The sequence below is a fragment of the Geospiza fortis genome, unplaced genomic scaffold (genome assembly GCF_000277835.1).
Source record: "Geospiza fortis unplaced genomic scaffold, GeoFor_1.0 scaffold85, whole genome shotgun sequence".
Classification (NCBI taxonomy): Eukaryota; Metazoa; Chordata; class Aves; order Passeriformes; family Thraupidae; genus Geospiza; species Geospiza fortis.
The window spans coordinates 2463719-2479906 of record NW_005054358.1 but is presented as its reverse complement, the minus strand read 5'-3'; the positions used below and the strand labels follow the sequence as shown (position 1 = coordinate 2479906).

Here is a 16188-nt window from a genome sequence, read left to right as displayed (position 1 = left end):
GATTTTTGCTGCTGAAGCTGAGAGGTTTCAGCAATGAGATGTAAACAATGGTTATCTGCTGCTGTGGAATGCAACGGGTCCGTCTGGATTGGCCCATCTTGGATGTTTATATTTAATGGCCAATCAAGAACCGAGCTATCTCGGACAGAGTCTGAGAGAGCTGCTTTTGTTATCATTCTTTTCCTTTCTATTCTTAGCTTAACCGTCTGAGGAAACCTTTCCTTCTTTTCTTTTTAGTATAGTTATAATGTAGTATATATATCATAAAATAATAAGTCAAGCCTTCTGAACATGGAGTCAACGTTCTCGTCTCTTCCCTAACTCAAGAACCCTTGTGACCACTGTCACAAAAGAGACTTTCTAACTTTTCTTGGGGTCACTCTGACCAGCTAGAGATGCCAACAGGACACCTTCCATGGGCCAGGCTGCTCACATTTCCATGCAACTCAACCAGCAGGAGAGGAAAAGCGTGGTGAGAATTCCCAAATCTAATTAACCACGAGCTGAGAGGAGCTGCAGGAGCTGAAGTGCTCAGGTTCCCAAGAGGTGAGGCTGGTGCAGAGCAGCCCCACAGGATGTGCCAGCCTGGGAAGCCCAGTGGGAAGCCACATCCAGGCCTGGCAGCTGGCACTGGGAGCCCAGAATTCCCACGCAGTAAAGAAAAAAGGGGTTTTAATTCAACTTCAACACTTGACATGGGAAAGGTCCACTCTGGAAACTCCCATCTGGCAAGGCTCAGGGGAAAAGGGGCTCTAAGGAAAAATTACTGAGGCACAAGGCTGGATTATGTTGGTTTGTGTAAACACAACTAAAAGCCAAAATCAATAGAATCCATCCTTGCTCCTCCAAAGTGGCCAAATTTAGAGGGGAACCAGCTGAGAGGGACAAATTGGGAACAGCTCTGAAGCTGTCCAAAAGCGTGAGAGTCGAGTGAGGCATGTGGGGCTGAACTCCCAGAAATTCCAGCTGGGAGGTGGGGAAGGAGCCCAGATTGAAAGCAGCCATTAAGGATGACAAAACAGAAGGGAAAAAAGAAGGAATTGGCACGTGGCAAGCAAGGCAGGGTCTGTGATTCGCAGAAAATTGGATTAAAGCAGGAAAATAAAGGCAGGAGGAAGTGTCTGCCCCAGCCACACATTGGGTCCCCATTGTCACCTGCCACGTGGCACTGACACAACCACAGCAACCGCCTGGGAAGAGCTGGAGAACCCCAGCTCTGTCCACGCTTAGAAAATCCAGATGACATAACCAAATGGCAAGGAAATACTTCCCATTCCAGAGGTTTCTCAATCCCAGCCCCAGAAATTCACCCCAAAAGCATGAAAACCTCAGGCTCTCCCCAGGATGAGCACTGAATTCTCAGTTTGGCTCAGAGAGCTGGGGAAGCTCCAGGGGACTGGCTGGGAAAAGGCTTTGTGTTGTGCCAATATGGAATTTAAAAAAAGAAAGGCATAAAAAAGGCAAATGGGAAGCTTTGAGTAATTACAGACCTCTTCCCTCAAGCTGAGCCCAAGCAAAATAACAGAACAACTGATATGGGGCTCATTAATAAAGAAACCACAGATATGCAATTAATGCTATGGTTTTGGAAAGGGTTTCTAACTTGCTATCTTGCCTGAGGAGCCTAGGAGTGTTTTATTGACAAAGATAACGATGCTCCTGCACCTCTGGAGGGCTTTGCAGCTGGAGCCACGCTCCAAAACCTCCTCAGTGGCAAAGGGGTTAAAGCCCGGCTTGGAGCATCCCTGCTTCCAGTAGCCCAGACAACCAGAATAACATTCTGCCCTAATTTTCAGCTGGGTCAGGCTGGGTAAAACAGGGTTCAAAGCTCAGGGTCTTCTCCCAGGAAACAGATTTTTTTAATAGAAGCCTCTTCCATTCAACAGCCAAAGGTACAAGGTGATTCACTCAAGCTCAAGATCAGAGACAGACAATTTTAAACTATTTTTTCCAGCACTTTCTAGCATCAAGCCCCTAGAAGAGGCTACATCATAGAAAAATAAATCAAAAAATCAAGGTTGGACTGATTTAAAGGAGGAATAAGTGCCAGGAAATGCCATGGGCTGTGGTGGAAGGGGATCCCAGGTCTGTACCTGAGGAGCTGCAGCAGCCACAGCAGGGCTCTGGAGGGGATAAACCCCTCCTGGATAAAACCCTCAGTGCTGGGCAGGGGCTGCAGCCCTGGGCATGGCCCCCTCCTCCTGCAGCTGCTCCAGGCCAGAGGGGCAGGAGCCTTTTATTCCATGGAAACAGGAGCAGCTCAGCACAGGGATCCCCCAGCCCACAGGGGCTGAAATGATTGCTCAGCAGCTTCCCATATCACACCTGGGTGCTGGATTTGGGAAGGGAATACACTAAAATAACAAATAATAAATAAAATAATAATAAAACCAATAAATAATAAAATAATTAGTTAAAATTTTTAGATTATTTTAATAAAATAAATAACCTAAATTATTTCTAGTCCCAGCTCCTAAAGGGGCTACAAGAAGTTTGGAGGGGGGCACATTTTACAAGAGTATGGAGTGATAGGACAAGGAAGAAACTGGAAGAGGTTTAGATGGAATATTGGGAATAAATTCTTGCCTGTGAAGGTGGAGAGAGGCTGGGATGAAATTCCCAGACAAGCTGTGGCTGGCCTAGATCCCTGGAAATGTCCCAGGCCTAGCTGGATGGGCTTGGAGCAGCCTGGGACAGTGGAAGGTGTCCCATGGGAACAGGATGGTTTTTATTTATGGATCCTTGAGAACCCTCAGCAATGCCCCATTTCCCAGGGGGATGTTTGGGACTCCCTGATGTCCTACGCTGTTGGGGAAGATGAAACAGGAAAGCCTTATCAATATGATTGTCTGGCAAAAGATTTTGAGAATATGGAAACTATAAGTGAGATTGAAATGAAAGCAAGCTTTGAGATACCTCAGTTACTGAACAACTGGAAAACAATGGCATGGCCAGCTGAAGGTGATCCCCTTTTGATGGAACAACACCCTCTGCTTGCAGACAGGCCCAAGGGTCAGAGCAGACCCTACAGCTTGGCAGAAGGGGCCCAAAGAGGAGTTTTTAGGGTTTAAAATGTAACACAGTGTGGTAATGTAGTGATTCTTATAGGCTGTATGTAAATGCTATAGGATTTGTATCTTGTACTAGATTGGTTAGTGAGAATTAGAATATTCAGCATTATTAGAATATTTGTACTAGATTGGATTGTATTGTAACGGGAACCTTGATCTCTTACGCTTTTGCTCTCTTACCCTCTTACTCTCTCACCCTCTCATCCTCTCTCCCCCTCTCTTCTCTCAGCCTGCTCTGAGCTGTGGCTGGCAGCTCCCAGCAGGGCCCTGCACCCAGGCCCTTTGCAATAAACCCCAAGTTCCGTGACCTGGCTGCAGAGATCTCTCGTCTCCATCCCCACCGTCCTACCCCCCAACGCCCCTACATAGCAGGACACGAGACACTGGTGGGAAGAACAACACCCTGGGAATGTTCTGGAAAAGCTGATGAGCAACCAAGGCCTTGCTGCCACACTTCTGGCACGTGACAAGCCCTAAAAGTCAGCAAGGGCACAAAAGCTGCCCTCAGCTCATAAAATTACTGCCCCCAGCAGTAATTCCCACTAGAGGCTCCTCACAGCACCTCTCTTCCCAAAACAACATTTATTTTTATGTTTGAACAGGACAAACTCAGCAAAAGTTTGGAATTGAGCAGAGGGCTTGGGTTGGGTGGAACAGCACTTGGGTTTGGGATTAAAAACCTCTCGGGTTCAGCTCAATGGGGTCCTGCCATTGCATTTATCCCACAGTGGCTTTGTGGGACAATCAATTATCCAGAGATCTCATCCTACTGGAGAAACTGCATGATGAGTGTGGCCCAGCTCTCCTCACAGAGAGCAGCACAACTTCTCCCAGGATTTTTCCTGGGGAAGGCAGTGAGAAGTACAGAGAGAAGAAGAGAAAACAATTCTTATCTCTATTTGCTGCTCCTGTTGTTTGGCACGTGTGGAAAATGTTGTGGAGATTGTTTACCCAAAGTGATTTGTTTGCTGGACTCCAGTGAAGGTTGTTTGGATTCCTTGGCCAATTGGGTCAAAGCTGTGTCCTCAGTCATGAGTTTTTCTTTTAATGTTTTTTTTCTTTTTTAATGTTTTTTTCTTTTCTTTTTCTTTAATATTTTTTAGTATAGTATCTTTTTAGTACGTAATTTAGTATAGCATTAGTGTAATATAGAATAGCTTAATAAAGCAATTGTTGAACCTTCTGAATCATGGAGTCAGAGCACATTATTCCTCACATTGGGGTCACCCAGCATCATATCTGGGCATATCTGAGCATATCTGAGCTCTGCAGGGGCTGAGATATCAGAGCTATCAGGAACAACACCTCAAGATAAGGCCTGAGAGCAGGGAGACAGAGCTGGGCTCCAGCTGCCAGTCACATCCCCACAGGGATATTTGATGTTATCCCATCTTATCCAAGGAACCAGCAGCCCCAGAATCCAGGGACACTGAAGGTGGAGGAGGGACAGTTCCCCCATGAGGGCTTGTCTGTGTTAGTGAGGACAGGCCAAGCCTAAGCCTTTTGTCATGGGTTTTAAAGCCCAGCACCAGGAGTATGTGCAAGTCCTGACTCCCACAGGCTCCAGGCTGCTCTGACTGGACAGGAAAGATGGAATTTTAGGACTGAGTGATCCTAAAGGAGTGATTCCCATACCAGCTGCACTCACTGGCAAACCCAAGCACGAGAGAACAGAAGTGCCACAACCCAACCAAGTGTTTCCACAGAGCTTTCACAGCATTTTCAAATCAAGCAGGTATTTCCCAACTAGTCTGGACTGCCCAAGAATTAAACCTGCGAAGTTTTGTCTCTGTGGGATTTCAGCTTTGACTGTTTGGTGAATGGCTTTAGGATCCCAGGTGAAGCTGCCTTGGAAAAGCCATTCAGTTCAGGAACCCTCCTGCTCACGTTTAGGACAGGCAGCCTAAGAGAAAACAAAATGCAGCAGAAGTGGCTCAACACCATCCATGTCCTAAAGATTGCTCAGAAATGGCAATTTATTCCTAAAACAAAACAAAACAAAACAAAACAAAAAACAAACCTGCCAAAAGGATTGGGCTGCAATTCAGGTATCACTGCCAGTGACAAACTCATCTATTGCCTCCCCCCATTACATCTTCCTCTGCCATCACCCTGAGCCTCCAGAATTATTTAGCTCTAATTAACAATTGAGGAATCCACCAATGTACTAATTTACTTCTAAATGAACAAAGGAACTAGACAGCAGAGCTGTGGCCTGTGCCTGCAGCAGAGCTAGGGCTGCTCCTCATTACTCCCAGACTCCTTTTTTATTCCTAATAAATCTCAACGCCAAAGATTTCAAGGCGTCTCTGCTCCTTATTAAGTGCTTGAAAAATAAACTTGTCCCAAATCCAGAATATTGTTCGTTTTCCCCTGCAGACCCATGAATTTCACCACCTTCCTTGTTATGGCAACGTCTTGCCAGGGTCTGGAAGAACCCACAGGTGGGAATTACATCCCAAAGAGGATCCAGCAGGATGGCAGAGCCTTTCCATAAGTGGAGATGACCTTGATTAGTGCCCAGGAAAAGTGATTTTGCCACTTCATTACAAACCTACAGCACATCCCCCATAGCTGCTGAGCCCAGAGCAGAGGGATGGACCTGGCTGCCAAAGGCCACTTGGCCACTTCCAGTTTGGAATTATCCAGGTGGAGCCAGGCAGGGGAAGCCAGCTGAGAGAAGAGAGACTGTCCCCAAAGAGTTAACAGGCACCAGGAGGGTGAGGGGAATGAAGAACTCCAACTGTTCATACACACACAAATCTCAATCTGCATTTGGGTTTTCCCCTCAGGATGTGTTTGCGTGAACTTGAACAACAAAGCTTGGCTAAAAACCCCAAATAAAGCAGGAACATAAGGCCAGCCTCAGTCAGAGCACTCCCTCATGTCCCCAGCACATGCACAAGAGCTGGGGACACGCTCCAGGCTCCAGCTGGGGGACAGCAGCTCCAGCAAGGAGCTCAGCACCAGGAGCGGCAGTGGGACTGGGGGGCAGCCACCCCTCTCCCAGCCCCAGATCCCAGGAAGCCACACCAAGGAGGGCCCCCAAAGCACAACCACCCCTCCCAGAGAGAGCTCCAGCCCTTCCCAGCTCCCCAGTGACAGCAGGGAGGTGCTGGGGGTGCCTCCCCAGGCAGGCAGCACATCCCACTGTGGGCAGGAGCAGTGGGCATCCTGCTTTATCCCAAATCCTGCTGACCTCACCTCCTTCCCTGCAGGCTAATCCACCCTGGCTCAGCTCCCAGGCAGATCCACAAATCCCCTGGGCAGGCATTGGCCTGATCCGCCTCATTCCCTGCCCCACCACCACCCCTCAGGCTCTGTGCAAACGCTCAGGAAGGTGAGCTGAGCACTCACCATGATCTCCACCAGCTCTGGGACATGGCAAGGAACCTTCAAACCATTAAAGAGAGAGCTTGCAGTAAAGAAAATAACACCAACAGCCAGGAAAATCATAATGAGTGGCATTGTCTGGGTATTTTGGCTTTGCCTTGTTGCTTATTAGAGACAGCCTGGGGGTGACAGCACAGGGACACAGGAAGGGCAGGGCAGGAGCCATACCTGAGTAGATGAATCCTGGATTTCATTGGTTTCCTTTGGCACCTGGAGAGTTGGAGAGAGAGAAGAGGGAAAACATCAGTGCCCAAGGACCAGCACTGCCTTCAGCACGTGTTTATTGCTGGCTCCAGGACGGAGGAACTGCCTCTGCTGGCGCAGGAAACATCCAGGGAATGCTCAGTGGGAACCAATCCTTCCCTGCATCAGCAGGGAATGGCTTCTGATCAAACCCCTCAAGAGTTTGGGTGGGGTTTTTTTTGCAGTTTCTGTTGATTTGGAAGCTCCTCGGTCCTGAGGAGGGCCTGTCACTGTTACATTTTTTGAAAAATCTTTTTGCCCGGGATTTTTTTCCTGAGAAGCTGAGAAGCTTTAGAGAAAGATGAAAACAATAATTATTTGATTTGCTTTTCTTGTGTTTTGCTGTTTTGGAATGTGTTTAAACATTGTTTACCAACAGGTGATTGTTTCATTAGTTTCTGGTGTGAATTGTTTTGATTCAATGGCCAATCAGGGCCAAGCTGTGTCAGGACTCTGGAGAGAGTCAGGAGTTTTCATTATTATCTTTTTAGCATTCTGTAAGTATCCTTTCTGTATTCTTTAGTATAGTATAGTATTCTTTAATATAATATAGTAACATAAAATAATAAATTAGCCTTCTGAGAACATGGAGTCAGATTCATCATTCCTTCCAACAATGGGGGGCCCAAAAAACACAACAAGGGCCAGCAAGGGATGGGAACTGGGGGGTCCCACCTGCAGGCAATTTATTGATGCTTAAAGTGAAATTTTCTGCTCCTCTCTGGGATAAGACCCCAGAGCCATTTATGGAAGAGTTCCAGAGCTCAGGACAATTAGAGGTTTCATTTTGGGATGACCAGGGGCTGCACTGGCCACTCCTCTGTCCCCCAGAGCAGGAGGTGACCAGCTCTGTGTCACACTCAGCCAGCTCCACACTCCTCAATCCCTCATCAGCAGGGCTTGCCCACAAACCCTCCTCTTCAAATCACCAACACAACCCAACACAGCCGCTGCAGGGCTGTCCCAGGTGCCAGCACTCCCTGTTCCCTGCCTGGACGTGCTGGCTCCAGCATCCCAAAGGAATCCCTGGGCAGCAGCCAGGCAGGGCAGTGCCCTATGTTCCCTCCCTTGGCACTGCCCTGTCCCAGCAGCTGTCCCAGCTCCTCCCCAGCCCACAGACACGGGTTACACATCACGGGCAGGCTCGTGCCAGGCACTGACATCCAGCACTCGCCTCTCTCCAGCTTTTTCCAGGCTCCTATGAAGCACTTCCATATGAAGGCAGCTGGCCTAAGATGTGAGGAATTTCCCTGGGCCAGCTCCAGCTCCTGAGGAAAGCCTGGGTGCTTCATGTTTTGGGGGATTTATGATGTGATCTGGGATTTTTGACACAGATACGGTTGTTGAAAATTTGTTGAACGCCGCAACGAAAGCAAAGTCCCCCAAATTTCCATTTTCCAGCAATGCTGGCAGGACAGAGGGACAGCTTCAGGAAGGATGATGTAGCTAAGGGTGCAATGCTGCTGGGAGTGGGCAGGAATTCCAGAGTGCTGTCCAATTCCCAAGGACAGCTTTACCTCCTCTCAGAAGCACAGCTCCAGCTGCAGCATTACTCAAAGCCACCCACAGGAGCACATCCAGTCACAGCCAGGCTTTCCCTGCATCCCAAACTCTCCCTTTAACTCACTCTCCTTGGCACCAAGCCCATCTGTGACTTGAAGGGATGGAAAAGAACCACCCCACCTCCTCCTATTCCACCCCAAATTGGAGATCCCAGCAGTTCCAGACAACACCCTGGGTTGGGCCTTTCCTTGGGATCGTGTGACACCGAGGAAAAGCTTGGCCCAGCAGTCCCTAAATGTGTCAGCTGTCCCCAGGCACACCTGTGGCCAGGCTGCTGGGAGCTCCCATGGGATCCTGTGGAGGCTGAAGGAGCCTGGGCAGGTCGAGTTGTAGCTGTGGCACTGCTCAGCAGCTGCTGCGGGGTCCCCCATCACGAAGGTGAGCTGTTGGAGAGCGCCCTGGAAGAGACAGAAACCAGAGTTTATGCTCCTGCTTCTTCCAGAGGAGAGGGAAAGGTCTGGAAGGGCCTGCAGGGGAGGTCATCTCCAGCTTCTCATAGCCAGGGATTTCTTTCTGGGATGGTTTGGGCAATGAATGTTCCCTCTGCAGCTTCAGGAGTTACATGCAAAATGTCCCAGGCTGCTCCAGCCTGGCCTTGGGCACTGCCAGGGATCCAGGGGCAGCCACAGCTGCTCTGGGCACCCTGTGCCAGGGCCTGCCCACCCTCACAGGGAACAATTCCCAATTCCCAATATCCCATCCAGCCCGACCCTTTGGAAGTTTGAAGCCATTGGACACACTTCCCCAGCCAGATCTTTCCAAGCTGAGTGCACAGAGACTTCTCCACATGGTCCAAGTCATGGCCAGCACCAGAGGACGAGTGGAAATCAAGCCCAGAGGTGACCTGACTGCTGCCCCTTGTGCTGCCCTGACCCAAACCCAAGCCCTCTGCACAACTCCAAGCCTTTGCTAAGTTCATCCTGCCCAAGCATGGAAATAAATGTTGTTTTGGGAAGAGAAGGCCATGGAAATGGATTCCATCAGAGGGAACTTGCACCTCATTCACGCAGGTAGAGCAGACCCTGCCCAGCTCTCACCTTAAAGGGGATCTCGAAGGACTCGATGAGGCCTCCAATGATGACCAGCCCCTCAGTGTTCACTCCCATCCCAAAATGGTTGGACCAGCTGACTCTGTCCACCAGCCGACAGTCCACGTGCAGCTCCAGCCTCTCCAGGGAGATGCTGAGAGCCACCTGGTGCCAGTGCCCATCGCCCAGGAAGGACACTGGGAACCTGAGGGGGAGGGAGGAGACACAACAACTTCACCCCACACCTGATCCAGGAGCAGGCTTTACCCCTCAGCAGCTCCCAGGGCCCCTCAGGTGTCCATCCTCAGTGCAGACACAAGGAACAATCCAAGAATTGTTACAACACCCATCACTTGTTTCCCAAGGATTTGGGGATGTCTATAGCCACTTGAGGCATCTGAGAAATGAGTGGGGTTTGGGTTTTGATTTATCCCCAGGGATCTAAACCTTTTTGTTCTTTGCTTTGTCTCCCAGAGCTGCATCATTTTGGCAGAGTGGAGTTTGGCAGTGACAACCCTGCACCAGGTCTGAGGGACATCACCTTCCTTCAGCTGAGGTGAGCTCAGCAGTGCCCAAAGCCCACCAGAGAGGGAAAGCCTGACCCTGGGCCTTGGGAGGAGAAAAGGAAGCAAGGAAAAGAGAAGGAAGGAAAGGAAGGGAAGGAAGGAAAGGGAAGGAAAGGAATGGAAGGAAGGAAAGGGAAGGAAGGAAGGAAGGAAGGAAGGAAGGAAGGAAGGAAGGAAGGAAGGAAGGAAGGAAGGAAGGAAGGAAGGAAGGAAGGAAGGAAGGAAGGAAGGAAGGAAGGAAGGAAGGAAGGAAGGAAGGAAGGAAGGAAGGAAGGAAGGAAGGAAGGAAGGAAGGAAGGAAGGAAGGAAGGAAGGAAGGAAGGAAGGAAGGAAGGAAGGAAGGAAGGAAGGAAGGAAGGAAGGAAGGAAGGAAGGAAGGAAGGAAGGAAGGAAGGAAGGAAGGAAGGAAGGAAGGAAGGAAGGAAGGAAGGAAGGAAGGAAGGAAGGAAGGAAGGAAGGAAGGAAGGAAGGAAGGAAGGAAAACAGCCCCTTGGGCTGGGACTTACTCGTAGTGTCTTCTCCTCGTGGTGACAAAGACCAGGGCGTAGGGGTTAACCCTGATCTGGAAGAGCACGCGGCTGCGGTGGCTGAGGATGGTCACCAGGCTGGTGTCCTCCTTCAGGGAGTACCTGAGCTTCAGCAGCACGCTCAGCTCGTCTGCAAACCTGGTGGGAAGAGGGGACACGTGCCACTGTGCAGCTGCTGCTGCTGTGTCACCACCAACTGAGCCCTTAGGATAAAACAATTCGAGTCACGGCACAGATGAACAAGTGAGAAGGAAAAATAAAGGGAGAAAAGAGCCAGCAATTGTTCCAGTTGAGAGGTTCAAAGAGAAGCAGCCAGGCCTAAATTAGCACTGCCCACACAACCTCAGCACGGGGTGATGGGGCCATGCCAAGGTGTCCTTCCTGCACCCAGCCAAGAACATCAAAGAACCCCAGAATAATTTGGGTTGTAGGAAACCTTCAAGCTCATCTCATCCCACCCCATGCCATGGCAGGGACACCTTCCACTACCCAGGCTGCTCCAAACTCCATCCAACTTGGCCTGGGGCACTTCTGGGGACAGGACAAACTGTTCCATAATGTAAGAAATGAAGGAAGCTCTGAGCTCAGAGCAGAGAATGGCTGAGTTATCTCCATGTCACCATGGAATGGGCTCTCCAAGGAATTCCTCAAACCAACAGCCACACCTTAGATGATTTTTGAGCTGCTCCAAGCCCTATTCAACCTGGCCTGGGGCGCTTCTGGGGACAGGACAAACTGCTCCAAAATGTAAGAAATGAAGGAAGCCCTGAGCTCAGAGCACAGAGGGGCTGAGTTATCTCCATGTCATCATGGAATCAAGCTCATCTTATCCCACCCCCTGCCAGACACAGGGACACCTTCCATGGTCCCAGGCTGCGCCAAACCCTGTTCAACCTGGCCTTGGGCACTTCTGGGGATAGCACAAACTCCTGTTCAATGTTCCAAATGTTCCAAATGTTCCAAAATGTAAGAAATGAAGGAAGCTCTGAGCTCAGAGCACAGAATGGCTGAGTTATCTCCATGTCACCATTTAATGGGCTCTCCAAGGAGCTCCGGGAGAGTTTTCCCCCAAGGAACTCCAACAGCCACACCTTAGATGGTTTTTGAGCCCCAGCACCCCATTCCCACCCCCTGGAGGGAGGTTACCTGTCCCCAAAGGCCTCCCTGGTGGGCATGTTGAGGGTTGCATACTGCCCAATCTCCAGGATCCTGCACTTGCCGTGGTCGTAGCCAAAGGAAACATTGCTGAGGTCCTGGGCATGGAGAGTGATTTTGTGCAGCAGGTTCACCTCATCTGCATTGGGAGAGAAGAGAGAGATGCTCAGTAGGCTCAAAAATCAGAAACCTCCACTACAGGGCTCTGCTCTGTTTATTCTCCAGCGAGAGAACAACAGACAAACTGGACAACAGACAAAACCCACAGGAAGAAGAGTGTTAACTTGGGAAAATTAAAATTCAGTGCACAAATTCAGCAGACTCAGACCACAAAAACCATTCAGACAACGTCACAAACAGCCAGGTGAGATTTTTGAATCACAATGTGAGTTTGGAGGCCACTGTCTCAAAGGTAGGAAGGGCCATTCCTTCCCCAGCTGTGGTGGTGCCTTCCCAGCCACAAAGCTGGGATGCTCAGGACTGTAAAGGACACAAATGCCCCAAACCACAAGGCCTGGAGCAGCTGGGTACAGGAATCCTGCTCATCCTTTCCCAAACTTCCCTGTGGATGCTTAAATAAAGGATTGGACTGAGGAGTGGGAGGAAGTCTCTGTGTCCCTCAGCATGTCCTGACCAGAGGGTGGGGACACCCCTCTCTGCCCAAAGTGGGGTTCAGCCCTGTCACAGGGTCAGGAATTTCCCAGGAAGGAAAGGACCCACTCTCAGAATGTGCTGTGAACTTTGGAGATAGTTTGAACAGGGGAGAGCCCCTGCCCTGGCCTGTTTGGCATCACCATGAGAAGCTTTTCACTCCCCTGGTGAACAGACTTTCTCTTCCCAAGTTCACCTTTAACTACAGAATCTTTGAGCTACAGGAATACCTGAGGAAAAATGTGTTTTAAATATCAAAGTTTTTTGTTTCTCTCCATTAGCAAAAAGACTTGTAGACCTCAGATATCTAAAACCAGATCCTTCCAGTGTGGCAACAACCCTGCCACCAGCAAGGAGTGAGTGTAAGAGTCTGAATGAGGGATGTGGGACTCCAGGGGCTCTCCAAAATGCAGTTTATTGTATCCAAAATGCAGTTTATTGTATCCAAGGTGTCACAGCAGCCCAGGGTCGTGGGTGACAGAGCTGTGCCCACAGCTGTCAGCTCCAGCTGCAGGCAGCCTGGAGACCCCTTGGTTTTGGTTACAATGCATTATAGACTTTTCTTTGCTGAGCATCTTCATACAGTAGAACCAATCTATACCTAAACTATTACCTATAGCCTATCATAACTACTGTAATTACCATATTCATGTTACTGTTCTCCAATCACTAAAAGTCAGTACATTACAATTTAAGCTAGAAGTTGTTTTTCAGTTTTCTTGCAGTGGAAAATTCTGAGACCCTTTTTCTACTTGCAACTTTGCTGATTGTTTGCCTGTGCTCTCTTTCTGCTTGGTAAAAACATCTTCTTGTTTGGGGTGGGTTTATCCTTTGCTCTAAGCCATAAAAACCCCTTCTAACTAACACACCCTTTGCCTCCTTGGTTATCCAGTGAGACTGGCTCAGCAATTCTTTTCTTCTATATCAAAACTTGCTTCCATCTCTATTCCTTCTTCAGGCTCTACATTCAAAAATCTTTCTGCCAAGCACACATATCTGTGAGACCTTCTTGTCAAACTTCCATCCCTCCCAACAGATGGGGACAAGGGGCAGGCTCCGATCAACAGCCCTGGTCCAGCCCTGCAGGATCCCTCCAGACCCCACAGTCCCTTTCCTGGGAGGGTCTGGACAATCCCACTCAATGATTTGTCAGTGGGAATTGTGCATGAGCATCTGCCATGGCTTGGGAAGCATCCAGCCCCTTCACTCCCTGGAATTCCCACTGTGGATGAGGTGTGAGATTGATTTGAGGGCAGACAAACAGCCCCGGGCACGCTGCGACCTGCCAGGAGATATCCACAGCCAGAGAGGCAAAATAACAAATCAATCAAGCAGAAAACAGCTTTGATCTGCTTCAGACACTCGTGTGTCACTCCTGACACCACCTCCTTGGACGATTCTGCATGGGAAAGAGCTCCGTGATGGGAAAGAGGGGAAGGAATGGAGGAGATGGGGCTGTTTGTGGGCAGTTGTGACTTCAGCTGGGATTTCCCCAGCTCCCCACATGGGCACAGCATCCACTGGATTCCAGGCAACTTCTAAAGCCCTGCAAAATGAAGGTGCGGCAGCTTTTGGCAGCAGGAACACCAAAAAACTGGGACCAAGCCAGAGGGTGCAGGGTTGAGCCCCTGGGAGCCCTGACCAGCCAAACCCCCAGAGGCAGAGCCAGCAGAGTTCATCAGCACAGCACAGGAATTAACCCAAGAGCAAAGAGCTCACAGAGGGGGAAACACCAGGAATGTTTGTCCCTCTCAGCCCCAAGCATTTTTGGGAGTGATTCCCTCACTGCTGGCATCATTGGATGTGCCAGGACCTGCACAATTCCATCTCCAGGGTCCTGGAGATCACAGGCACTGAGAGCTCACTGGGTCCTGCCAGGGATGTGATCCCCACATCTGCTGCAGCTGGAACTGATGCCTTGTGCAGGCTGGCCTAGAACAGAGGCTAGACAGAGCTAAAGAATAAAGCAGCTGCTGCCAGGAGCTGCTGTGGGGAGCTGGGGCAGCCCAGGACAGGCACAGATTCCAAGGGGGAGCAGCCCAGGCAGTGCCAGCCCCTGGGGAGATGCTCCACAGGCAGTCAGGGATCAGGTGCAGATCCCTCCTGGAGCACAGTCAGTGGGAAAGGGAAGCACAGGCAGAAGCTGGTGTGGAAACCAGGCTGCAGTCAGGTGTGGAGTCCGTCCAAGGGCAGAGATGGGACAGAGAGCAAAAGGACAAGGAGAGAAATTCCATCCAGGGAAGGTACATAGCCCATCCAGGAGACAAAGACCCCCACCAGAGCTCAGCCTAGAACAGAGGGCACAGGGCTGAGGGCACAGGGCTGAGCCTAAATGGGGCTGCTGGGATGAGCTGGGGGTCCCAGGTGAGGCTGCTTGGGGTCATTAAGGCCCATTGGTGCTCTCAGGAATCAGATGGGTTTCAATAGTGACTCTCCACCATCCCATCCCATCCCATCCCATCCCATCCCATCCCATCCCATCCCATCCCATCCCATCCCATCCCATCCCAAGGTGTTCCCTGAGGGGCACCCCCAGCTGCAGACACAGAAAAGTGACCACCCATATTCTCCTTTGGCTCGTTTCAATGTGTGAAACTTCCACCGAGCTTTACTTTCTCCCCAAAAGAGGGAAAATTGTACTAAACAGCCAAAAATTGGGGCCTTGGAGAGCTCCTAGCAGGGTCTGTCAGGCTGAGTCATTTCCCCTGGATGTGGCACTGGCTGGAACCTGAAATAACAGGGCTGGCCAAGCCCTGGGGACAGCCCTGGCTGGGGAATGGAGCCCATGACCTAATGGGCCTTTCCCTCCTCTAACTCCTGAGTGCCTGATGGAAATGGAAATGGAAATGTCCTGCCAGGGCTCTGCTTAGGATCACTCCAAACTCTGCATCAGTGAGGTTGGGACATCACCCCTCCAGATTTAACCAGGAAGGTTCCCTGCATTAGGTGATGGAAAACCAGGGCTCCATGCTGGGCCTGACGCCAGTGCCACCAGCAGCAGGCATCCAAACCAGCACAGCCCTCCTGCTCCACCTCCCCTGACATCCCATGGCCATGGGGAGATGTTGGAGGCTGTGCAGGAATGTGCCACCTGTTGATGGAATGACAAAACTATCCTTTTTCTCCTCAAAAAGGAAAAGAGCACAGAAGTTTCTCTCCTCAATTGGGTAAAAAGACACCTCATAGGACCTGGGGGACTTCACCTCAAACTTAAGGATAGCTAATTGGAAAGGAGCCGAAAAGTCCCCCATGAACAATTTACTAGAAAAAGAAGAGAACAAAGAAACCAATGGGTTTTGTGAGGTGCTTTACCAGGAGCAAGAACCTCTTGCACCTGGCTCGGTTTTTCTCTGTAAAGAGTTTTGTTCTTTTGCCTTTTATTAAAATTTTTTTGTTTCCAACACTACCACAGAAGCCATCCTGCTGATTTTATGCCTTCTACGGTAGCTGAGATATCCTGGGTGTGAAATAGATCTCCAAGAGCTTATGAGACCTGCCTTGAGGAGAGCCCTATTTCAAGGCTGTGCCTGACTTTCTCTGGGAAAAAAATGGCAACTTCCCACTTGTTTGGAACTCCCAGGTGGCTCTGCAGGTTGGCTGGACGAGCTCAAGGACACCTTGACTGTCACTGTTGAGTCATGAATGACACAGACTCCCAAGGCATTCAGAAGGCTAATTAGCACAAGACCCCCTTTATTTCATCCTCTCCTCTTTTATAGCTTAGTTTGCTACAGGTGGACCTGATTGGTCATTTAATCAATACATTTCACCTGATTGGCTAATTAACAAGACACCCCATTTGTAAACACTCATGAGAATAGCAGGAAAACAGCTGTTAGAAAAACACCACCTGCAGGTTGTTTTTAATAATTGGCTAGCATTGTTTATCTCCAGCTCCCTGAAGCTTCCCAGGCTGGTTCTGGCAAAAGAGAATCACAGAATTACCAGGTTGGAAGAGACCTTCAAGATCATCAAGTCCAACCCAGACCCA

At 49.8% G+C, this 16188-nt stretch overlaps 1 protein-coding gene across 1 annotated transcript in view; it reads right to left on the bottom strand.

Annotated features, from left to right (window-relative positions):
- COL27A1 (collagen type XXVII alpha 1 chain) overlaps positions 1–12824 on the bottom strand; it is a 61921-nt gene extending 49097 nt beyond the window's left edge. Inside the window, exons 1-6 of the mRNA XM_031059234.1 lie at positions 12811–12824; positions 11538–11720; positions 10371–10529; positions 9308–9503; positions 8531–8668; positions 6633–6674 (exon numbers count right to left, since the gene is read on the bottom strand). Coding sequence (XP_030915094.1) covers positions 6633–6674; positions 8531–8668; positions 9308–9503; positions 10371–10529; positions 11538–11720; positions 12811–12824 — 732 coding nt within the window. The remainder of the gene's footprint in view (positions 1–6632; positions 6675–8530; positions 8669–9307; positions 9504–10370; positions 10530–11537; positions 11721–12810) is intronic.
- Between the last annotated feature and the right edge of the window lie 3364 nt (positions 12825–16188).